General features: G+C 41.8%; 1 protein-coding gene across 4 annotated transcripts in view; it reads left to right on the top strand.

Annotated features, from left to right (window-relative positions):
• LOC119909220 (titin) overlaps positions 1-24,482 on the top strand; it is an 82,119-nt gene extending 57,637 nt beyond the window's left edge. For 3 of the 4 annotated variants that reach the window (XM_038727328.1, XM_038727327.1, XM_038727326.1), the window contains 4 exons: positions 1,835-2,054; positions 8,147-8,354; positions 21,243-21,323; positions 24,345-24,482. In XM_038727328.1, coding sequence (XP_038583256.1) covers positions 1,835-2,054; positions 8,147-8,354; positions 21,243-21,282 — 468 coding nt within the window. In that variant the 3' untranslated portion in view covers positions 21,283-21,323; positions 24,345-24,482. Of the gene's footprint in view, positions 1-1,834; positions 2,055-8,146; positions 8,359-21,242; positions 21,324-24,344 lie in introns of those variants that run through there. The other variant, XM_038727329.1, reaches the window with a different exon arrangement.
• Positions 24,483-25,659: the final 1,177 nt, after the last annotated feature.

Raw genomic sequence — 25,659 nt, 5'->3', positions numbered from 1 at the left:
GCCAAAATTAGCTACCGTCAAAAAGATATTATATGGTGATATCGTGACGAATACGTTTACCCGCCAATGTAGCGGGTAGCATTCCAACATTTAGCTGCCAACCAGAAAATCTACCTGCATCTGGCGCTTGGCGGGTGTTCATTTCCACCCCCTGTTTGTACAGCACTTGAGTAAATGTACTTTAGTTATATTCCACCACTGCAGCTGACAGGGCTGTGCACGTATGTCAGACTAAAAATACTAGGAACCACTGACTAATTGTAATATTTTGATTAGCGATGCGGACACATCTGCAGGCAGCCTCGTCGGCGAGCTGCTGGTGAACGATGTCGGCGCTCCCTGTTTTGAGAAGGTGGTGAGAAAGTTAGTTTGGAGCCCTAAATGTCCTCAGTCACCGTCATCTTGGCTAGTTTTAAATAAACACTACCGGTCAAAGTTTCAGAACAGCCCCATTTTTCTAGTTTATATTGGAATATAAGTAGTTTAAGTGAAAAACCTTAAAAGGTACAGAAGTAAGCAGCAAACTGCCAAAAACAGACATTTTCAGATAAACAATTAACAATTAAACGAAGGAGTTTTGTTCATTATTTCACGTCGGATCCACCGATGACCAGCTGCTCTGTCTTCTTCATTAATATTATAAAATATACGTATAATATTGTACAAATAAAGCTTCTGAGGGTGTATTAATAGGCTGTTTCAAGGTGTTTGCTGTAGAAATGTGTTTCAAGGCTTCATTAACTTCCACTGCTGCAGATTAATAATAAAGTTGTTAACTCATTACTTGATCCCTGGAAATTGTATAGTTCTGAAATCTACATTTTTTTTCTCAGTTGGTTCTGCAGGCGGTTATTCTGCAGCAGTGGAAGTAAGCCTGGTAATACACGCTCAGAAGCCCCGTCGGTCGCCCCTGCTCTCTAAATATAAACATTGAAAAACACGGATCAGTCTACCACTAATCTTGATAGTACAAAAAAATCATCATTATCAGAAAAGAACAGGACTGTTATTGTACAACCACAGCAACTATTTTATTTTATAAAATTCCATTATTAAAATAACAAATGTCGCTTTCTGGTTTAAAAGGGAAGTTTACCAAAAATCCTAATCATTTCAGCTTGAAAACATTATTTTCATCTGTCTCTCACCACATCTGCAGAGAAACTGTTGTTTTTTTGGCATCTGGCTCACCGAGGATTAACTCGACCAGTGAGATGATTCTTTTCCTCCAAAGCAGCTTTGGCTCTTAAACATGTCTCTATGATTTTAAAGCTATTCTGTAATCTGTTTTACTCTGGAACGGTCACGAAAAGCTTTAATTCAAGTTCAAGAAAACACCAGAATTACTCAAACAATTTGGAAAACTAATAAATTTGTTGACGCTTTAAAAGAAATTCCAGGTGTTCACATTAAAATGCAGGACAGAAACAGATTTTATCATAGTAAATTTTTGATTTATCGACTGTTTCATGGCGACGTAACGGGAGGAAGCTTCAGTTATTTATGACCTCAGCTGGTTTAGACAGAAGATGAAGTGGGATTTATGATAAGACCATTTAATGCACCACATGTGCATTTACATGTTTTTCCCCTCCATGCAACAGTTCTGTTTTATGCAGTTTCTGTACTTTTCTAATTCAGAATGGGGCATTCTTTAGTCTTTAAACCTCTTCCCTGTGTAACAGATGAGGCAACACTTGGTCATTAATATCAAATTATGTCAGATGTTTAACAGCTTCTTTCCTCTGAGGCTCACTCAGGCCCCCCCCTCGGCCTGAGAGACCTGACAGGGATGGACAGCGAAGTGATTTTTACTCTCCGTCTCTGTCTCCAGCTGCTGCCGTTCCTGCAGGCGAACCTCACGGGCTTCAAGAAACTGGAAATTCTCAACTTCAGGAAGGGCAGCGTTGTCGTCAACAGCAAGATGAAGTTCGCCAAGTCTGTGCCGTACAACATCACCGAGGCCGTCCACTGCGTCCTGGAGGAGTTCTGCTCCTCCGCCTCCAAGAACCTGCACATCCACATCGACACCCGCTCTCTGGATGTTGAACCAGGTACAGTTCAGGTTTGCACGGCGCGAAACGCTGGCAGGTTCATTTGTAGAAATGCTGTAGGGATGTTTCTTTTAGAGCCCATTTTCACAGGGACAATATGTCGGGATCAAACCCGTCAGCCCTCCCGGTTTTCCTGGGACTCTCCCGTGTTCTACGATTCATTTGCGCTGTCCTGCTGTTTTAAATATTGTCCTGTAAATGTTCTGTAATTTTTAACATATCTAAAAAAATATTCCTTATCATAAGTGACCCTTTGCTAAGCCACGCCCCCCTTAGTTACTGTTGCTAAGTCAGACAAACTGTCGGACTTTTATCACAGCGCCGCCGCTGTCTAATACTGACTCCCTGGAGAAATACTATCAGATCTGTTGCAGACAGTTTTGCAGTTGCATTATACATTTGACATTATTTACATTATTCAGACTGTCAGACTGACTCAAACTGATGTGAAAAAAAGACAGAAGCTAAAGCCTTTTTCTGGATTTATTTTAGGTTTTGGAGAGAGAATAAATCGTACTTCTCCTTTCAACCTCTCTGGGTAGCTGCTGTAACTATTACAAGTGCCGCATGAACAGCGTTTGACCAGATCTTAGAAAAATACAGCATTAGAGTCAATGGAGCGCAGCCATGAAGGTGTCGGACCTCAGTTTGAGCGAGACCTATATACTGCAGAACATTAGCTGCAGCCGCATGCTTGAATCGTCAATCACTCAGACGGCACCCGCCAATAAAACGATTAGAAGAAGAAGAGCGGTCGAATAAGAACAGCAGCCACGAGGGGGTTCGAGATATGGATGACTGTGAGCCGGGAAAGGCATTCCCTTATATTCCCAGTATATCACTTATTTTTAAGTGGACACTGATCGCTTCCTCCGGGAATTTGCAGTCTCGGTATCATAAGAGTCATCGCAAATTCACAAAATTCTAATAGCAGCGGTAAAACTTTTTACAATGAAGAGTGAACTAAAAATGTTTGAATCATGCAAATTCAGCCTGTCTGAAAGGATTTAGAGCATGTTTTGTTATGAAGCCTGAGCCAGTGTATTCTATTCATGTGATAATTACTGTGTTTGAGGGTTCTAATTAATTTTTAATTGCTGTCAGCAATAACAACTAGTTAACTAATCTGATTTTGGAAACTACACTAAAGGATTAAATTCTATTATCACAGAATTTCCAAATTCTCGGGTGTGTTGTCCAGCTGAAGTCTTCAGTTCACGGTGTGTAAAGAAACATCAACAACAAAGACGAATACCCAATTTTGAATAATAAACTTGTCCTGAAAGGGGGTCGATTTTACCTTATTTTATGGCTGTGAGAGGTGAAATGAATAACACTGATTATCTCGTCACCACGGCGCCTGCCAGTGGGTGGGTTTCATCAGGCAGCAGGGGAACATTGTGTCCTCAAAGCTGGTGTTAGAAGCAGAAAAAATGGCCGAGCTTGAGGATTTGAGCGACTTTGACAAGAGCCAAACTGTGATGGATGGACGACTGGGTCAGAGCATCTGCAAACCGGTCTGCAGAAGTGGTCCAAAAAAGCTGGAACCGGCGACTAGTGCTGAACGATTTATGGAAAATAATCTAATTGCAATTTAATATGCCATTAATTTTTAAGCTCTTTACCTTCTGTATTATTCAAAACGGACAAGCAGTGAATCAGTGTATGTTATGACCAACACAATATTAGATTAAACAAACGCTGTTCAGGCCTGTGTTATTATGAAATTAGGTGATGCATAAATTGCATGAATTATTTATTATGGAGAAGTAGTATCAAATTTTAATAATATGAGAAAGATAATTTGAGTCAAGTCATGGCACCACAAGAAAAACAGAGTTCACCACAGTGTGTTATACAGTAAGCACTCAACACAAAACCCACAGTTCAACTACCAATTAATGCGTTTTTATCTCAGTTCTAATCTCCCAGGAGTCCATCCTTCTGTATACCAGTAAGTAAGCAAATTATACTCAGTTTGAGGTTCAATTCAAAAGTTGGCCAACAAAAATAAAACCAAGTGACGCCTCTCGTGTTTAATAGACAAGCTTAGTGATTCTCCGACAGCACCAGAAGATTTCACCCACCACCAAGTTACCCGCGGGTGGCGGCTGCTACTTTCATTCCCTTTGTGACTCTAAATTTCCATTGTAGGGTCAGCTTCTGTCAAGCTCCAGGCCGTTGTACAACAACAAGTACAGCGCAACTTGCGAAGTTGATGCTTCCTCTGCAGACTGGTTTACTCTCGCGCGTCGCAGCCTTTGCGATTAGAAAATCTCATTTTATCATATTGCGATAATATCGCAAATGCAAGTCCTTTTGTGGTAGGCTAGTTCTGTTTTACAGCACACACTTTCTTCAGAGCTGTTGTTTTCTTTTAGATTTAAATAATCCAATCCTTTGGACACTTTCGGTCTTTTTCTCTGGCCTGTCTCTTTGTCCCTCGCTAATTTTTCTCCTCCATTTTGCAATCCACGCAATCAAATCACGTCGCCTTAACTTGTCAGTAATCGACAGTAATCGTATTCATCCGTGCGAAACAGTGTGCTGTGTCGTTAGGTGGATTAAACAAACTTTTTAGTAATCGATTTTTATGATTTTGGTAGCTCTGTGAAAGTTGCACAAAACACTACATTTGTTCTTTTATAATGGAATAAATGGAATTTTTATCAAATAATTTGATTACTTTTGTTGAAGAATTAAAGTCCCTTTCTTTTCTGGAAGGTAACTCCTTGGATCTTTTTTGTGCTATCGACTGGTGTGGGGTTTTTTAAACCGCCGATGTCGATATTTACAGCCACATTAATCACAAAAACACTTTATCTCAATGTTTAAAAATAATTTTCTACAGATTAAATGTCTGTAATTGGTAACGTGAGTCTCGTCACACTTTTCAGTGGAGATATCTGTTCAGGTTTATTTCTCTGCGAATAGACCGTCCACATCTTAGCTGCCAGTTTTATGATCCATGTATTGTTATAACTTCACTCTATGGAAAAAAAACATTCATTTTACTGCTGCAGCAAGGTGATGTCTTACAATTTATTTTTATGTATGTGATAAAACACAAACCAGCATCTCATAATAATTCCCATCATGTATCAGCGGTGCCTCTGTCTCGTACTTTATAAGCTTTTATAGCGAAACCACAGATGAGATGCAGGCAGAGATCACAAACACATTGAAGTAGACTCAGTAATTAGGTCTCTGTGTCAGACCCTCCAACACACAGTGGGGTTGTACAGAACGCTGTAGGGCTGGACAGATTGTGATCAGTGAGGCGGCAGATCGTGTTTTAGCAAAATCTTGAATGTAGATCAAGTTTTGCTGAAACAATGATGTCGCACACAGCCGTACATCAGAGCAGGAAATACTTCACTAAGAGTAAAATGTACTTAGATGTGCACAGTGTCTCATTTAGAGTGTTATGTTATTATTAAAGGCCAGTCTATTCATCAGTGCGCTGATCTTATCTGTGCGTTTGTTTGATGAGAAGCAACAAGAAATTGCGGTACAGAAACGCTAAAGATATCACACTCTGTCCACTGAAGAATCAGAAAAAGGCTAAATTTGTTTGTTATAAGTCAGAATAGTTTAAGCTGCATTTCATTTAACAGTGTGAACATTTGAACTTGTGCTAAAGGGAGATCAAGAAAAGAGTAAAAGCTGCACATTGACTCCAAATCACTACTTTATTTAAATATTAAACTCGAAGGATGGATTGAAACTTTGTCCTTTTTAAATAAAGTTGCATTTTGGAGTCAGTATGCAGGCGTGGCTCTTTATTGCATGTGATCATGTGATGTGTGTTTAATTACTCTCCTTTTATAGCAGAAGTTGTACAAGTTCATCAAAATTGTACTTAAGTAAGGTACTCAGTTATTTTTAGAGCCCGACTGATACTGGTAGATATTTTAGAGTATAAAAAATCTCATGGTATTTTTTTTAGGGGTGTGACGAGACTCTTAGTTCACAAGATCAAGATGAGATTTCAACACTATTTTTAAGAAATCTTCAAGTTTGATCATTAAACAGTTAATTTCCTGCATTCTGGGGAATTTTTCTGCACCAATTTATGGTGGAAATGTTTTTATTTATGTAAAAAGAAACAAGAAATTCAGATGGCAGGTGACAATTAAAACTATAAACCTCTAACATAATCTAAGTCAGTGCAGCTCTCAGTCATTCACTGCTGCTTTCAGATCTGTTTCTCCTGTAGATCAACTTTTTTCATGTAATATCATCCCTGACTGCTGACTCATAATTTAGTCCTCCCTCCTGTTTGTGTCAAATTCATTTTAATCAGAAATACTTTATTGATCCCCCGAGTGTCACAGTTGCAAACATTGCACAAAAGGCAAAAGGAATAATATAAATAGAGATAGAAATTCAGTATATAAAGAAGTATATAACAGAGTAAAAATATAAAATAAAAGACATATAAAGGAGTGTGGATATGTACGGTATTACATTTAATTGTTATGGTGAGCAGTAATAATGAATAAATAGTAGCAGCAGAATTGCAGCAGATTGCACATTAAGTATTTAAACAGGTGTTATTGCACAAAACAGATAATAAGGTCCAGTTCAATAACCTCTAAGTGGTTCTGTGTCAGACACTTAGAGGCAGGAGTTATAAAGTTTGATGGCCACAGACAGGAATGACTTCCGGTGGCGCTCTGTGGTGCATTTTGGCGGAATAAGTCTTGCACTGAAAGTGCTCCTGTGTTTGAGCAGCGCGTCATGGAGCGGCTGGGAGACGTTGTCCAAGATGACGTGTAGCTTGGACAGCATCCTCCTCTCTTACACCACCGACAGAGAGTCCAGCTCCACCCCCAACAACCTCACATTGCGGATCAGTTTGTTGAGTCTGTTGGCGTCCGCTACCCTTAACCTGCTGTCCCAGCGTGCAACAGCAAACAGGACAGCACTGGCCACCACAGACTCATAAAACATCCTCAGCATCGTCCTGCAGATGTTGAAGGAGCTCAGCCTCCTCAGAAAATAGAGACGGCTGTGGCCCTTCCTGTAGAGGGCTTAAGTGTTCTTGGCCCAGTCCAGTTTATTGTCCATCTGCACTCCCATGTATTTGTCCTCAACAGCACCTACCTCAACAATGTCCACACTGACCCCCTGGATGGTAACAGGGGTCACTGGTGCCTTTAATTCAGCTATAAACTGGACTTTAATAGCTCCTGTGTTTCAGCAGGTTTTCTGGTCTTGTCTAAAACTTTCTGCACTTTCAGAATCGCTCCCACATATCTGTGTTCTCTGACATGTCCAGAAAAAAGTCTGCTGTGCGTTATTTCTCCGCTGGTAGTTTCCCCTTCAGACCGTCTGGAAAACAAAACTAAGTAAAAACACTTGCGATCAGGCAGAAATCCAAACACATTTTAACTTCAGCAGCTCCGATAAAGAGCAGCTCACAGTCCCAAAGGTTGCACCTCGGTTTTCAGGTGACGTACGTGAGAAAATTGAGTGGCGTGAGAGCGTGTGGAGATCTCATCACACCCCTAATGAACTCATAACGTAGATATTTCTGATAAGGGGACCTCAAACATGGTTATTAAAGAATTGTGACCAAGATATATTTGTAAAATGTTATTGTCTGTGCTCTGTGGTGGACAGCCTACTTCAGGCGTCGAGTTAATTAGTATAAGGTAGGTAGTTAAAGTTATTTCTTTACCTTGGAAGATCTACTATCAGGTAACTCAAACATATCTTTGATATTCCTGTACTGCAGTTTTCTTGACACTTACCTGTCGACACATGCTGATCAGTCAGACACTAGTTTCTCCCTCTGTGCATCCCTGTCGACCTCAGCAGGAACCCAGACTCAAACACACACATACATGTTGATGTATGTGTGATTTACAGTTACACAGGCATCACATGGCTTACATTTCACATTTTCCTGGAGTCTGTCTGACGGTTTTGTCGCGGGAGCCGGAGGCAAAATTTTACATTTCAATGCAGACCAGAAGCTGAGGATCTCATTAAAACCTAACACTCCTCAGCACCTCCTGGAGAGAGGAGGGAGACGCACACTCCATGAATACTAATGCTGTGTTTTCTTCCTCTTCCCCTCACAGCTGACCAGGCCGATGCCTGCAAGTTCCTGGCCTGCGATGAGTTTTCCCGCTGCGTGGTGAACGGCAAGACGAAGGAGGCGCAGTGTCTGTGTGATCCGGGCTACCTGTCGGTGGACGGCCTGCCCTGTCAGAGTCTTTGTGTCCTCCAGCCCGACTACTGCCAAGGAGGAGAGTGCCACATAGTTCCTGGACACGGAGCCCTGTGCAGGTAAACAAGTACAAACAGGCTTTTGTTTTTTATGCTCCTCATGCCTGGAATAAACTCCCACAATACCTTACAGTCTTTAAAGTCAGGTCATAAAACACAGCTGATCAGAGGCTTTTTAAATCTTATTCATCACTCGTTATTTACCCAAGATTTAAGCTCAGTTTCACACATTTTAAACTGATTTATTGTTTTTTTTATATCAGTTGTCTTTTAAGTATTTTAATTTAACAATTTTTCTGAAGTATTTTTGTATTTGCTTCTTTGGGTTTGTAAAGCGCTTTCAATGGCTGCAGTGTTTGGAAGGTGTAATATAAATAAACTTGCCTTACCTTGCCTTGTTAGGAAGTTTCAGGCAGCAGCCACAGAAAAAGCGCCTGGAAAAACCTGCAACCAGGTCTAATTAGAGGAAAATATATACTTTTTGAGCGGCCGTGAAGGCAACAATTGGACATGAGTATTGACCTCAAAAGGCAAGAAAAGGTTTGCCTCATTCATGATCTTTTTAACACTGACTTACTTTCACGCAAAATGTAAATGGAAAATCCATGTCTGATCCTAGTATTTTGTCAACCTATCCATGGCACACATGTGAAGCTAGGAGGCTGTTACATCCACAGAAGTTTCCGTCGAAAGTTTGTTTACCATCAGCCTGGCCCGCCTGCTTCAGACATTCCATCCATCTGGAGCTGCGTCGCTCTCGGTGCTAGCAACACGGTAAACATCAGGAGATCTCTGCACGCTCAGCTGAGCAGCACGGGAAGCACCGCGAGATCTCTGCACACTAAGCAGGCCAGAAAACGTGGAGTGGATTTCAGTGTACTACGGCCCCTACAGAGATTCACCACAGCATCAACACTCAAAATAGAACTTCTCAATACACAATCCCTCACAAATAAAGCGTCCTTCATACAAGACCACATCATGGACAAAGGATTAGACTTCATGTGCCTGACAGAAACATGGCACCAGCCAGGGTCAGCGCTTAATGAAGTCTGTCCCCCTGGTTACAGCTACCTGGAGAGAGCCCGCAGCACTGGTCATGGTGGCGGCATAGCTGTCATACACCGACAGAACTTGAGCTATCCCCCCTGCCTACACTGTGCTCATTTGAATGCCTAGCATTTAAAGCATTGTCATGGGGAAGGGGGGGGTTTCATCTCAGAGATACACAACCTTCTCACAACCCGCTGCACCACCTCTGCCAACATTATTATACCTGGAGATATTAATATTCATGTAGACAACCCGTCCTGCCACTTTGCAGCTGAGTTTCTGCAACTACTGGACTGCCTCAACCTCCAACAACATGTTGATGTCCTCACACACTCCAGGGGGCACACACTGGACCTGGTCATTTCAAACTCCGCCCCCATTAGCAACCTTCTGGCATATGATCTGGGTGTGTCTGACCACAAGACCATGTCAATGTAGCTGCCACTCCTTTGCTCACACACCAAAGGCAAGCGTCCAATCTGCTACAGGGACCTGAAAAAGATCAACCTTGACCGTAGACCTCCAACATCTCTCCTGCTGATTTCTCCTCAGTCACTGATGGTTTACTTCTACAATAAATCTCTGAGCAGTCTCCTAGATCTCCATGCACCTGTCAAAACTAGAACTGTCAGCGTCTTACGCTCAGCCCCCTGGTACACCTACAAACTCAGGAAAATAAAAACAGCTGGGCGTGTCCTTGAGCGGCGCCTCAAGGCCTCAGGACTCACTGTTCATAGGCAGGCCTACCGAGAACATCAGAAGTCCTATGCAAGGTCCTTGAGAGATGCACGTTCACTGTTCTATTCCAAAGTTATCAACAACAGCCCTGGCAACTCCAAACAACTTTTCTCTACCATAAATGACATCCTCAAACAGCAAACTTGCTCTTTCAGAAGCCACAGAAGAGAGGTGCAACAATTTCATCACTTTTTTCAGAAAAAAAGTAGACACCATCCGCTCCCTGCTATCCAGTTTCTCCATACTGCCTGTCCCGGCTGCTGACCCACAGCCTGGGATTTTCCAACCTCTCTGCTGTTTTTTTGTCATCTCACAGCGAGAGGTTGAGGACATCATCAAAAAGATGAAACCGTCCACCTGTGCCCTGGACCCCTTCCCCACAGCCCTGGTAATTCCAATCTCCATGCAATAAGTCCCCTCATCACGAAGGTCATTAACCACTCCCTCCAGGCTGGCCATGTTCCTTCAACACTGAAAACCACTGTCAACAGGCCACTTCTCAAAAAACCCACCCTAGACCCAGAAGTCTTTGCCAACTACATGCCCATCTCAAACCTTCCTTTCCAAGGTGCTGGAAAAAGTAGTTTCAGTCTGTTTTCCATCCTGGCCACAGCACAAAAACAGCCCTGGTCAGGGTCACAAATGACCTGCTGATGACTGCAGACGCTGGCTCCCCATCCTCCTGGACTTGACTGCAGCATTCAACGCTGTGGACCACAACATCCTCCTCCACCGTCTAAATTCCACTATCGGTGTTTCTGACTCTGTCCATGAGTGCTTCTCATCCTACCTCACCGGGAGAACTGAGCATGTTGCCTTGGGAGAGGCTAAATCCTTGACACACAACGTCACCTGTGGTGTCCCTCAAGGCTCAGTGCTCGGCCCCACCCTGTTTATCCTCTACATGCTCCCCCTTGACCACGTCATTAGCCGGCATGGAATTTCATTCCACTGCTATGCTGATGACACTCAACTCTACCTCAGGACAAATCCAACCCCCTCTACTGCCCTGCCATCATCCACTCTGATCACCTGCCTGGAGGCAATAAAGGCGTGGATGAAGCAAAACTTTCTGCAGCTAAACAGCTCCAAGACTGAAGCCATCTTATTCGGCACCCCACACCAGGTTCGGTCGTCTGACATTACCAGCATCAACTTCTCTGGCCAAAACATTCCACTTTCAACATCAGCCACCAACCTGGGTGTTAAAATGGACTCTCATCTGGACTCACATCAAACATCTCTGCAAGACCTCCTTCTTCCACCTCAGGAACATCGCCAAAGTCTGTCCCACACTCACTCCTGCAGATGAGGAAAAGCTTTAAACCCACCTTTTAAGGAGAGCTTTTGATTGAACTCTTGCCATTTTCCTTTGCCTTATTGTTTTTATTTGTCATGCTCTCTATGTATTTTTATTTTTAGCACTTACCTGTTTTATCATGTAGCACATTGGGATTTGCTTAAATATAAAGGGCATTACAAATTAAATTCATTATTATTATCAACAACAACAAACGCACCATTATACATGTGCAGTTACAACTGCTGACTTACTTTTGCCGTTTTCCCTGTTATCCGTCCAAAAATAGCTCAGTTGTTGACAAAAATAACTCTGGACACCATCTTGGACATTGCACAGTTCCTCTAAGCTCTCACTGAGTTTCAGTTCACCAAAAAATGCAGGAGAGGAAAAGTGTTGCTTTGGAACAGACTGTCTGGCCGACTCGTTGTAGTTACATCCAGTATACCAAACATTTGGTCTGCTCAAGACGAAGAGATAGAGCCCACTTACTCGAGTTGTGGGCCTGTAAAGCATGGGGGTGCTTTTCGTCACAGGAATGTTGATCAATATTCACTGTTTTTTATCAATATTTTAGAAGCTTTATGTTATTTGGAACGTTTTGGTTTTATGGACAGAAATAGTGTTTTGAAGAAAACTCCCAAAAGAAGTGAACATATAAACAGTAAATATGGCCAAAACATTGACATACACCTGGTAAATTTGTGAAAAATTGTGTAATAAATGTTGTATATTAGTTTATTTTCATCACATTTACAGCTACAGTTGTATTCTAGGTTTATTATAAGATATTCAGTTGCATTATAATGAATTGGGTGATGGTTTTGATGGTGATATTGCTATTAAAATATAATTTTTTTACCAGGCGAGGATGAAAATATATTTTCCTTTATTGCATCTCCATTTACTCTTTAATAGAAAAATAAATAGGTTCATATTCCTTAGCTTCTGACCTATCAAAGGAGACCAGAATTATGCATCTAGGCCTAATGGTTGAGGAGCTATTCCTGATTCATTTTGGGTATGTTATTTTAGGAAATAGGTGTCTGCTTCAGCTGCATTAATAATTTATTTTTATATTGACAAATACCAGCATGGATTAACTGCACAGAAACGTACTGTTTTGGTTCAGTCTCACGGCTCAAGTCAGTCTCGTTTCCTGCAGCAGCAGGCAGCTGAACCACAGTACGCTACAGCCGCAGGCAGACGCAGTTAGAGACCCGCTGGTGAACATAGTGGAGCATTTAGCAGCTGAAGAGCTAGATATTTCCCTCAGGAGCGGGTGGAAAGTAGAGCTAAAAGAGAGTGAATATTGATCAGGTGGACACAAACACGCTGTTAATGAATGCTAATGTTGCTGCTGCATGTATCCGCTGCATGTGTTAATTTGCCAAAAAACAACTTTATAAGGTGACGTGTCGATACTGTGTTTCCAGCTACAGCATGGATCAAATAATGCTGCTTTAATTATCTTGTCACTGAAACCAGCTGCTGCAAAATTAATTATCTATTCATCAAAACACAACAGTGGATACCTGTGTTTGTCATCCACGATTACGTGCTACAGTATTTGTGTTATCAGTTAACAGCCGTAACCCGACATGGGGGCTGCTGAGTTAGCTTTTCATGCTAAAGGCCCTTCCTGCATTAAATGTGAGTAGTTAAAGGTCCAGTGTGTAATATTTAGGAGGATCTATTGACAGAAATGCAATACAATATCCATAACTATGTTTTCAGTGGTGTATAAAGACCTTAAATAATAAACCGTTATGTTTTTATTACTTTAGAATGAGACATTTATATCTACATAGACCGCGGGTCCTCTTATATGGAGGTCATCATGTTGCACTCCCATGTTTCTACAGTAGCCCAAACGTTGCCCTACAGAATGCGTTTTGTACGTTTAATACACATGAAGAAGAAGAAGTAACGTTAGCAGTGGAAGTAGTCGTCTTGTTTGTTAAAAGTAAGAAAAGCTCTTGGCACGAGAGCTGACAGAGCGTATCGGCCACCGTAGCTTCTCCTGCGCGCTTGGAAAGGGAGCGGTGAGTGGTGGTGCATTCATGTGGTGTCGGAATAATCAGAATCTTTTTTTTCCCCCTTCCTTAAATCTTTATTGCAAAAAGAGAAATAAAGTGTACATGGGACGTAAAGAAGTATACAGAACTTTTGATTTGTGCAGAATCACGTATTGCATGTACATATTTTGCAATGTGTAATATGGTTATAACGGTTAGTTTGCTGTCCATGTAGAGTGAACTAGATGTCTGTGTGCTGTTTATATGCTCTGATAATGTTAATCCAAAACATCTTTGTAGTAGGGTCCATGTTGATTCAACATTCAGACTTAAGAGCCCATAAACACACACATAAGTCGGAAGAATGACTTGGAAATGGAGGAGCATGTGAATGCACTGTGAGCCGCTGGTTGCAATTCACAACGCTCACCACTAGATGTCACTAAAGCTTACACACTGAACCTTTAATGTTATTGTTTAGGAATTCATTTTGTTTAAGGCGATGTTACCCTGATTTTAGACAGTTATTTTCTTAAAGTTTAAAATTTGACTAAAAGCAACCATGACTGACAATATTCTGTAGAACTACCAAAACTAAGTTATTCAGCCGGTATTTAATGACGGTAACCTGCAGCTAGCACACAATATAATCAGGTTGGTGAATTTTGTCTGAAGATTAGCACTGATAAACACCTGAGAAATAATTTTTAAAAAACGATTGCCAGGCGTCAGCAGTAAAGTAAAAAACAAAAAAAATCAGTACATTCATCAAAAGCTCATATTGCTCAAAAGCTTAATTAATGCTGTGGTTCATTAACTGTGTGTCAGTTCACAGGCAGAGCTTTTTGTCCTCCGGAGATTTTTATTAGATTATGAAACTAACTGAATTAAAAGTTATTGCCTGGAGTTTTTAATAAGCTGCCACCCGCGGGGAGCCACAGCACTTTTAAAACTGAGACTGAGTTTAGTTGACGGGGCGATTTGAGAAAAACTGAATGGGAGTAGGCTGGTTTAATTCTGTAGTTTCATATTAACTGGACCAGAGCTGAGAATAATTAGTCATAGGACAGAAAATCAATCTGCAGCGATTTTGATATTTGAATAATTGTCATTTTTTAGTTATGTGAACAGTCATTGGTCATTCTTCAGGTCCTCTGCTGCTTATAACTCAACATCTACTAGATGGGTTGGATCCAGGTATCCCAGACGGTGTATCCTAATGACTTTGACTATGCCCCGAGTTTTACTCTAGCACCACCATGAGGTTTACCTTTATGGTTTTTAGTGAAATGTCTCAACATCTATTGAATGGATTGCCAGAAACTTTGATTCACACATTCATCTCCTCTCAGGGTAAATTGAAATCTTTTCGGTGATCCCTTGAATTTTAATCTAGTGCCTGAAATGTTTTCATAGTGAATGTAAGCTTTCATTTAATTTGTCCAATATTTTGGTTCATGACTAAATACCACCAAACCAAAAATATCAACTTCTCCCCCATTGTTGATGAGCAGTCGATGAGCCGGATAGTAACCGTTATTACGGTGTGGTATTTGTCCCGCCGCTCCTCTATTGTGATTGGACGGCTGGGTAAAAAGTGTTTTTTCCCCAAAGTTGAAAATTTTTCAACTCTCGGCGACTGAAAAAAAAACACTCAGCGCTCAGTTCAGCTAAAGAAAAGACGCTCACTGCCTCGCCACGCTGCTGCTGTTTTTACCATGTTGCAAAAACGCGGCGCTCAAGTGGGGGGAAAAAAGACGCTGACGCCACAAAAAAAACCGCTTTGGTGGACACGGGCCCTTAGCATGTTGATTTTAGCCTTTTGGCGGTAAAGTACATCCCCACACAGCTGCTAGCATGGCTGTTTGTCAAAATTTCACTAGTCCTATCTCCTCAAACGATGAGGAAGATGTGACGATGGTCACTGGGAGATTTTATAGACCAAACTATTAATTGATAAAATAATTAGCAGATTCATTGATGACAGTGAAAAGCCCTGAAGTGGCCTCAACCTGGAGGAGGCATCTTTTGTCTTTTCGTGTTCACTGGTGACTTTTTGTACTGTTGTGCCGCCTCCTAATTTAGTTTGAACACAGAGTTCAGCAGAGAAAAAATAAACTAGTATGAACTATGTAATATTCAGTGTGTGGTGCTTCTTTCTAAAAACTCTCTTTATTCTTTTCTGTCTTGCGTTTGTCTTTTGTGTTTACACTCTCGTGCTGTAGCTCTACATACACAGACTTCCGCCCGCACCACTGTAAATCAATGCTAAGATGATTATTAACTATTGGCTCACAGTTGTTGCCTTTCTACCGCCAGAAAAATCTAATTTCCACCCTGTCCGTTAAGCACCTGGGCTCCTGTTGAAACATTAATTTCTCATAATCTGAACCTTTGCAAATCTATTTTAAGGTCACACTCTTATTACCTTTCTCAGGCCTGTTGCACTCTCAGACGGTAGAGAATTTAATTTTCAAAATTTTCATTTAGCCTCTGGTCAGTTACTGAAACTACAGAGGAGAACTACAGTATCATGAACCCTTCTGTGAGCTCATGCACTCCAACAACATCCAGCGGTAGAAGTACTCAGATATTTCACTCAAGTAGCACAGTGTGGAGATACTGTTACAAGATGAAGTCCTGCATACATTTTTTTATTAGCATGAAAGTATACTTAAAAGTAGGGTTGGGTATCGTTTAAAATTTTACAAGTACTTCATTCGATACCTTGCTATTTTTTTGTTGTTATGGACAAGCAAGGAGATATAGTTCTTTTTCATATAAAAATATTGGGAAATTGTATCAGATCGCTCCTCATCCTAATTAGGTCATCCTCATAGGAAGGACGACAGCCTGGGAGGGTTTTTTTGTATTTGAATGAGAGAGGAGGAGTGAAACTGTTTAGTGACCACATGAGTTCTGGAAAATTTAATTCAAAGTTAAATTTTTCACACGTTTGTTGAAAGTCAACCACGGAGGATTATTTTGTTAACTTTCGATTAATGAAATAATGAATTGACGGATCTCGGCGAGTGCCGTTTCCTTTAGGGGTGAGTCGCAAACCTCAACAGTAAGAAGCAGAAAACGAGCAAGGAGTCGGCTGGACAACTCACGAAACTACGCCGAAGGGTCTAAAGAAGCAAACTGAGGAAAAGAGAAGCTGAACATCCAGCTGATCACACAGACTATATCTGATAGTCGATAGATAGTTGTGTTAAATGATACCAGAAGATGGGAACCAACGGAAAGCCAAGCTTGTGGTGATAAACTTGTAAAAGTGACGAACATGCCTGAGACCGCAGAAGAAGGTGAGCGGCTGTTAAAATCTCGCATTGACGTGTGGAGGCGCGTAAGGGGAAAGAGCAGTGCTCTTCTCTTTCTTTCGGTGTGTTGCTTGCGTGTTTGGCTGCAAGCAAAACCATACAAATAGCAATTGTTGACCGTGATAAGGTTGCTAAAAGTATCGAATGAAGTACTGGTTTGGCTGGAGACTCATCGACATCGCTTCTCGATGCTGGGCTGTTTCGGTCGATACCTTAAAAGGTATTGTTACTCGATACCCATCCCTAATCACGAGACAGTTATTTTTTTTTTATATTGTAAAGTGGTTTTAAATACCAGATATTTTACTCTTGTTATTTTAACACAGTACGCAGAATATTTAATCATAAACATTCACCATGAGCAGAGCAGGTCGGCATGTTTAGTGGCTGCAACTGACGAGAGTGAACTCTTTGCGTGATGATTAAAAAACACCTGGAGCAACGTCAGACATTTAATTTACTTAGTGTTGTAGTACTCGAGACCACTTTTAGATGGTCTTGGTCTCGTTTAGGACTCAACCGTATTTGTATTTGGTCTTGTCTTGGTCTCAGACTTGGGATTTTAATAAAAAAATTCCCATTAACGCCTGTCACCCCTCACTGCGATGGCGATGCTTACATGATTTCTGATTTCAGTGTTTGTATGTGGGTGTTTTAATGGGAATGTGGATCTTTCTAATCAATTTGGGAAGTACGGATGATCTCGTTCTACATTTTATTGTGATGTCATGTAATGTGGGGAACTGGTCTTGGTATTGACTCTGTCTTGCCCTCCCTCGGTCTTGGACTCAACTTGGTCTCAGCCCCTAAAAGTCTTGGTCTTGTCTCAGCCTTGATAAACTCTGGTCTTGGTCTTGACTCTGTCTTGCCCTCCCTCGGTCTTGGACTCAACTTGGTCTCAGCCCCTAAAAGTCTTGGTCTTGTCTCAGCCTTGATAAACTCTGGTCTTGGTCTTGACTCTGTCTTGCCCTCCCTCGGTCTTGGACTCAACTTGGTCTCAGCCCCTAAAAGTCTTGGTCTTGTCTCAGCCTTGATAAACTCTGGTCTTGGTCTTGACTCTGTCTTGCCCTCCCTCGGTCTTGGACTCAACTTGGTCTCAGCCCCTAAAAGTCTTGGTCTTGTCTCAGCCTTGATAAACTCTGGTCTTGGTCTTGACTCGATCAAACCCTCCCTCGGTCTTGGTCTTGACTTGGTCTCAGCCCCTAAAAGTCTTGGTCTTGGCTCAGCCTTGATGAACTCTGGTCTTGGTCTTGACTGTGTCTCACCCTCCCTTGGTCTTGGTCTCTGCCCCTAAAAGTCTTGGTCTTGTCTCGGTCTTGATAAACTCTGGTCTTGGTCTTGACTCGATCAAACCCTCCCTCGGTCTTGGTCTTGACTTGGTCTCAGCCCCTAAAAGTCTTGGTCTTGGCTCAGCCTTGATGAACTCTGGTCTTGGTCTTGACTGTGTCTCACCCTCCCTTGGTCTTGGTCTCTGCCCCTAAAAGTCTTGGTCTTGTCTCGGTCTTGATAAACTCTGGTCTTGGTCTTGACTACAACACTAAATTTATTGTACTTACTGACATTTCGACGATATACATAAGTCTATACAGTCAGTGTATGTGTGTGTGTGTGTGTGGTATTAATGGAGGAACTGAACACTTATTTCACTTCAAACCTGGACCCCTCAGTGGTTTTTGTCCACGTGAATCACATTGATGGACAAACTACAAGCAGAAAAGCTAAAGTTGGTTTCCTCTCTGAAAAGGTAGGTGCAGCTTTTCTGTCTGGTCTGGGGGATTGAAGGGGTCCCCGGGGGTTGCAGTCTTCTTGGATTTGCCAGCTGTCATTAACACTGAACAGTGCTTGGTCTAATCCTGCATCCAGACCAGCCAAGAACAGGACAGAAGCAGGAAACAGCAGGAACCACTGAACAGAACCCGGAAGGTTAATGCTGCAAAGCTTCCTTTTAATCTTACTTGGCTGCTGGACAACAAGAAGCTTCAGAATAATTTTTTGACTCTTTATTTCCAAAACACAGCCATTTAGGTTTTTCCCCTGCACCTTGTTTAGGTTTTGCCCTGCACCTTGCTCTCCGTGCGCCCCTGGTACTCCCGGTCACGTTTTTGCCCCGCAGCCTTACCTACCTGAGATTTGTTTGGGTTGGATTCTTGCCCAGGTTAGTGCTTGTGTAGCCGTCAGCCCGTGTCTGTGTGTTTTCACGTGTTATAAAACTGTAAAAGAGAGTCTTAAAAACAATTAACTGGCCGCCTGAATGTTTGTATTGGACCACTAGGTGTTTTAAGGTGGTAATCCTCATTATATTTGCTGCAAACTGTAGTTTATTAAAGATGCTGTATCAGACAAACAAGTGACATCCGCATCCCTTCACCTCTTAGGATCCTGGTTTTACTTTATATCCAAGATGTCTGAACGTCCAGGTCATAGTTGTCCATAGGTTAAAATCAAGGGCAACTGGACTCGAGTAACTTCAACCAAGTCCAGTTGCCCTTGATTTTAACCTTCCTTGATCCCGCTCAGTTTGGATGCATATCATATGAATGTGTTTCCTGTCTTTCACTCTGGATTTCCTGTTGATCTACAACAGTATTTGTGCTAATCTCACAACCAGAAGTTTGGTTTCATGGGTAATTCTGATAGCGGAGAGTCGTGCAAACTTCCGTCTGCAGTGTTGCTAGTTTATCATGATTTGTTGTTGAGATGACTGGATCTTTATTAACTTTTAAACATTTACTATCGTCGTATTTTTCAGCTGACGCGTGAAGCACTTCTTTATCTGCAACAGCTGATAACTAAAACTGCAGCCATGGAACAGCGTCTGTCTCAGCAGCATGTCATGTGCCTCACTTCATATGTTTAGGCGTTTTCTTTTTTGGAAGCCTTTAACGAACACCATTTCCCATGAGCCTTAGACCTTTGCATGCTAAATGTCAGACTGTAATAACAGCAGGACAGAGAGGACTGGGAGCGCTGGATATTATGATATCATGTTAATGGGTTAAAACCAAAAGATGTAAACTATATAATAAATATAAATTATGTGTTGCGGCTGCTGTAGTGGAGCTGATTTAGACGCTTGTGGGACAGAACAGGAAGTGATGCTCAAGACCATAGACTGTATAAAACGAGTGGACGTAGCTGGCGTGATGTCACCCACTGCTGTTTCGACTACCATTTGGCATTTTGGATGTGCCAAGCGGATGTGACCATATTAGGATGAGAGTCTGGAGCTAGCTAGCTTGGTTAGCAACTGGAATGCAAATTTTGGCGAGTGACAAACAGGCTTAAAACAAAATGTACTTCATGGGTAAAATGAACAGCCGACTCCTCATAAGCTTTTTCTGCGGCGCTGGTTAAATGTACACAGAGCAGCGGATACGAGTCACCTCTGTCCTGCCATGCTAGAGACTTGTCAATCAGCTTGTAGCCCCCTTGTAGCTTTCTGGTCTATGCTCCTCTAACTGGGACCATAATTTACTGAATGAACATCATGCTGTGTTGAAAAAGACTTGAAACTAGCGACTGAGACCATAAACTCATCAGGAAAGTGTTTGCTGAGGGAATAATTAGAAACAAGTAGAAACATTTTCTCATAGACTTACATAAAATCACACTTCTTTTCGCTCCCTGCTGGCCGTTAGAGAAAATGCAGGTTGCAGGCAATTTTAAAAAGTGCTTCACTTTTCAGACCTCGAGGTTCCTGCTTGGCTTTGACTCAGGAGTCCTCTGGACTTCTTCTTCTTCTAACTAGGAGCTACTTTAAGTCATAAGGTGTTCTGTGAATATACGCAGGAAAATAATATATATGGGCCCTAGTTTAAGTGTGGTTAGTGCTGTTTAGTGCTTCTTTGTGTTGCAGAGGAAGGAGTCTGTGTTTGGAAAGAGACATGAGAGTGTCGTCTGTTGAATTACACCCTGTGATCTGAAACTATAAGGTTTCGTGTTTGATCCGAGCGGCAGTATGAATTCAAAACGTCCAACAGAGAGACCTGCTTTGTTTGCTGAAAATCTAAAGCAGAACACCAAACAAAACGTCTCCTCAAGTGTAAAATAAATATGTAAAAGATGTGTCTGAAGCTTCATCCTCGGAGGAGCTGAACGTCGGCTGCTTATTAACTCTGTGGTGCAGAAGAGACAGTTTCATTATTTAAGGATGCGTCTGAATGGAAAAACAGGAACAGCGATCATCTTTTTCAGCTCAGGCTCAGACACGACGTGCATCACAAAGGACTTCAGTTTAAGTGAAAGCAATAAAGATACAAACACACCCGGTCTCCAGATACCATCACATGTAGATTATGTATAATCTGCTCCGTGTGATTTCCCTGCCGAGATGATTCTCTTTTGTATTCCAACTCATTTGCAGGTCTTCTGTGATATCTTCTCTCTGAATCTCTTCACTTCACACAAAGACACAGTGGAGTCTCGTCCCAGTACACGTTCAGAGTTGCTGTAGCTGCACTTTCATTTTCACAGCTGCTCCATTTGTCTCTTTCTTTTGTCTTATTTTTTTTTATAGATACAAAGACAGTTATTCCCTCCCGGGGCTGGCCAGTTAAGAAAATATCAGATTGGACGTCACCTGAGAATACTACACAAGGTAAGAGAGCGGGCTCGTTGTTCTGGTTAAATCCCACATGTGCAATCGTGAGTGACTGCTGGAGACAAGATCTTGCACACTCAGCAAGGCGTATAACATAACAGCTGAATAAGGATATTGTTTTATCAGATGACGCAGAGGACCGTTTGAGATTAAATCCAAACCTAAAAAAAACAAACACCTGTGCTCGCCGTTATTGTCCTGCCATCGTTTCATTTAGGCAAATTGCACTGGCCGTAATCCCTCCTGCCAGTCTGAACCCAAATAGGTTTAAAGCCGCTGTGTGTTTTAAACAGACGCAGGGCTGAACTGTTTTGGAGCAGAAACCGCCGTCGACAGGTAAACACCAGGATTTGTCCGGAGTCCACGTCTCCTCTCCGGGTGATTAGTGTCCTCCTCTGTGATCCTCTTTTGAGGTCTGAACCGCCGCCGAGCTGCGAGGGAGAACCCAAGACGTCTGACATTCAGTGGAACCAAAACACGCCGCCGTGTTGTTCTAGTAGCCGCCCACGTCGTCCACCTAAAACAAATTGTCCTCTGTGCTTTGTCGGTTCATGAACCGCTGAGACGTTAAACCCGTGAAAAGGCAGAAAAGTTTGCTACAGCTGAAGAGGCGAAGACTGTAAAAGAAAAAGAACTGGAGCTGTTTGAAAGCAGCAGTTTGGATCCAACATTTACCAGATAAAAACATCAGTAGCACTTAATGTCATTTCTTAGTAGTTTCCTGGACGGTAACATGTAAGGTGGTGCACTTCTAATTAAGTAATTCCAATTAATTGCTGGTGTTTAAAACTAGTATAACCTTGAATCATACAGTCAGTGCACAATAACACATGAAAAGATAAATATGTGTTTGGGTTAAATGGAGCAGCTGTTTTTCTATTTTCCAGGAAGTAACAGACCTGTAAAACAAAGCGTTATGAGGCAGTTGTTAAGGTTTCTTTGAATAATTATTCTTCCTTAATTTTTCCCTCTTAAATTTTGTGAGGATCACTATTTAAAGATTTAAAGGGAACAGTTTGACATTTTGGGAAACACTGATTAGGCGTGTGCGATACAGACGACAAAAAATTACATCTGGACATTCTGGCGTCATTCAAAAATAAAAGTCTGATATTGTTAGATATAGTAAATTAGGATAGTAAATTGTTGCTTACTAATGACTTTAATGGAAAGGTCCTTACTTACAACTGAAGCATACAAGTAAAAACAACATAAAAATACTCATAAGTGTGTAATATTTCTGAGGATCTATTGACGGAAATGCAATATAAGATCCCATTATGACCTTACATAATAAATATCTATCTACATAACCGCGGCACCCCCTTCTATGGATGTCGCCACGTTCCGTCATCATGTTTCTACAGCAGCTGAAAACGGCGCTGCAGAGCGCCTTTCGTCACTACGTTCTTCTTGTTATACTTCTGGTAGAATTCAGGCAGTGCACTCATCACTGTGTTGAATACGTACGTTAGAAGAAGAAGTAGTAATAAAATACTGCAGGGGACGGCAAGTAAGTTTTGCATCGGAGCAACATTTTTAACTATTAGATAGTGGCTGAGAATATAAGCTGTAATATTGAGATGCATCAACATGTTGTTCGGTTAGCTCAGTTGATGAGGTGAAGGACTCGCAACCCAAGGGGTTGAGTGTTTGATCCCATCTTGGGAAAACTTTATTTTTCTCTCTTCCACAAATGGATTCTGCAGCGAATGTTTCTCAGGTCACGGCATGCGCTGCACTGTTTTTGTTTCGGTGTTTGATCCACATCCATCAGGCAGAGGACATTTAGGGGAATCACGTTCTCTGACTGCAGACTCTGAAAATTCTGAATGACATTAAAAAAGTTAAAAGCTCAGTTCTACTCCAAATACTGCATTACAGTAAACAAGCTTCTCGCGCTTTTATTTTGTAGGCAAAACCACTAAAGAGGAAGTGATTATGTGAGTAACTGTTGCTGTCATGACAGCAGTGCTGAAATAGATCTCAATCAACGTATTTATTTATTTATATTTTTTGTTGCAGCGGGCCAGGTATTATTGTTGGCGGGCAGTTTTGGCGAGGATCCATAATCACAGAGAGAATGAACGTGTTTCCCTTGTCAATGTTTGTATAAACTTTATTTAATGTGTGGTTCATGATGGACTGTGGTGCAGAAACAGTGACAGTGTTTCACACTCTTGGATTAGTATTTCCATGTTATCTGTCAGAGGCAAAGTCACAATAACATCTGGTTTTACTGAATAATTAAATAAATATAATTTCTTAATAAATATACCTAAAGAAACCTCATTTCTTGACTGGCCACTCTCTGCTGTCTCAGAAGAGACACTTTTTGTGCTGTGTCAGCCACCGTAGCTGTCCCGCGCTCTTTGAAAGGTTAGGGGGGCAGTGGTAGACTGGACAGATGGTTGCAATTCACAGCCCTCACCACTAGATGCCACTAAATCTCACACACTGAACCTTTCTGTTAAGTCCAGTGTGTGTGTGTGTGTAGTATGAAGGACTACAAACTTTTGCAACCCTGTGTTTTATAATGACAAACAACCTTTTAACCTTGAATTCGTCGGCTTGTTAAACTCTAACACACGTGTACTGCATGGCGCAGTGACTGGGCGGACGAGGCGTTTTTGACATAGCCTACTCGATAACGTCTGCTCACACATCGTTAAATCAACAATTTTTTATTGTAGATGCACACCGCTAAATCTGAAACACTTTCTCAGGCTTGATATGACTCTCATGACTATAGGCTACGTACGGGAGGCCTTTAGCCTAGCTTGATATAAACACACCTACCCAAGGCTCATTGATATAATCTTAGTTTAATCCGTACATGAACAGAAATGAAAAACAAGATGTTCAGTGTCCACTTTATTAGGTTTACCTGTGCAGTCTAATGCAAAACAACTGTAGTAAGAAATTAATCTGTGATCTCTAAGCCAATGTTACTGGTAAACTGACTTTGATGTGTAGTCGTTGGCGTGCTTCTTTAAAATCGGATCTTTTTCCCCGCAGACTCGATGAAACAGGACGCCGCCGCAGGAACTCGGGACTCGTCAAGGCCTCACAGTTAAAAATCCAAAACGCTGCTGAGCTGAAGAGGCTTCAGGACAAACTCCTCAGAGCTCTGAGCTTCGTATCAAAGGACAATCTCCTTCCAGGGGGAAACTGACATTTAGGCCGCTTTGAAAACTGTCGGATAGCCGTCGTCTGCAGCCACAAGCAGCGTGACGGCGAAGAGGAGCTCAGTGGACGAGTCTGCAGCAGCGATCAGGTGTCGGCTAATGATCGACTCTGACTGTTTTTGTACCCGTCTGCTGATTGTTTGTGTTTCTGTAGTAAATAGGTTGGTCGTTGTTAAAAATACACACAGGATCTGATGTGAAGTGATGAGGAGATCATTTTAAAGCTCAAATTTGGAAATGGAAAAAGGAATTCGCATCAGGGAGCCTCAGCGCTGGCGTCACACGTCATAATTTTCCAATAAGGTTTGACAGCTTATCAATACAAACGTTCTTCGTTTTCGCTTCTGACCCCCTTAAAATCGAGCTTTATTTACTCGAGGCCGCTCAGTGGTCTCAAGTTTATGTTGTATGTATTTAGATATGGTCAGAGCAGCCAAAAGGTGATTTTTCCTTCTCTTATTGTTTGGCCCAACAACTTTTCCATTTTCAACAACTCCCCAGGTTTATCATTGGGAACTGGTAATCTAAAAATAGAATGAGGAGCATTAACAATCATTAAAAATCAGCATGCTATGGACAACATTTAATTGTAAATAAGAACCGAGAGTCTGCAGCCATGCTAGCAGCTCTGTGCAGCTGTGCTTAGGGGCTTTGGGCTAAATGCTAACGTCTGCATGCTAAGATGCTCACGATGCTGATTTTACGTAGCTACAACCCACAGACTGTATAAAAGAAGTGAACGTAGGCACCATGACGTCACCCGTTGGTTTGTCAACATCTTGGGTTTTTTTGGACAAGATGTTACCATATTTGGAAGAGAGGGTGGAGCTAGCTAGCTTGTAGCCCCGCCCTAAAGCCTCCCCTTCTTCCTGGTCTCTGTTCCTCTAAATGGGACCATAATTTACTAAATGAACATCATGCTGTGTTGAAGAAGACTTGAAACTAGCGACTGAGACCATAAACTCATCAGGAAAGTGTTTACTGAGGGAATAAATCAGCTGACAAGTAGAAACATTTTCTCAGAGACTTCTATACAATCAGTTTTTTTTGGCAGCCAGTGGCGTCGCCCCCTGCTGGCTTTTAAAGAGAATGCAGGTTTAAGGCTTCACTTTCCAGACCTGGAGGTTCCCGCTAGGGATGCACCG

This window comes from Micropterus salmoides, unplaced genomic scaffold, assembly GCF_014851395.1.
Source record: "Micropterus salmoides isolate LMB-PRFRI ecotype aquatic unplaced genomic scaffold, ASM1485139v1 Ms_hic_scaffold_18, whole genome shotgun sequence".
NCBI classification, from domain to species: domain Eukaryota; kingdom Metazoa; phylum Chordata; class Actinopteri; order Centrarchiformes; family Centrarchidae; genus Micropterus; species Micropterus salmoides.
The sequence above is the reverse complement of the archived record's forward strand: the minus strand, read 5'-3'. Positions and strand labels throughout refer to the sequence as shown.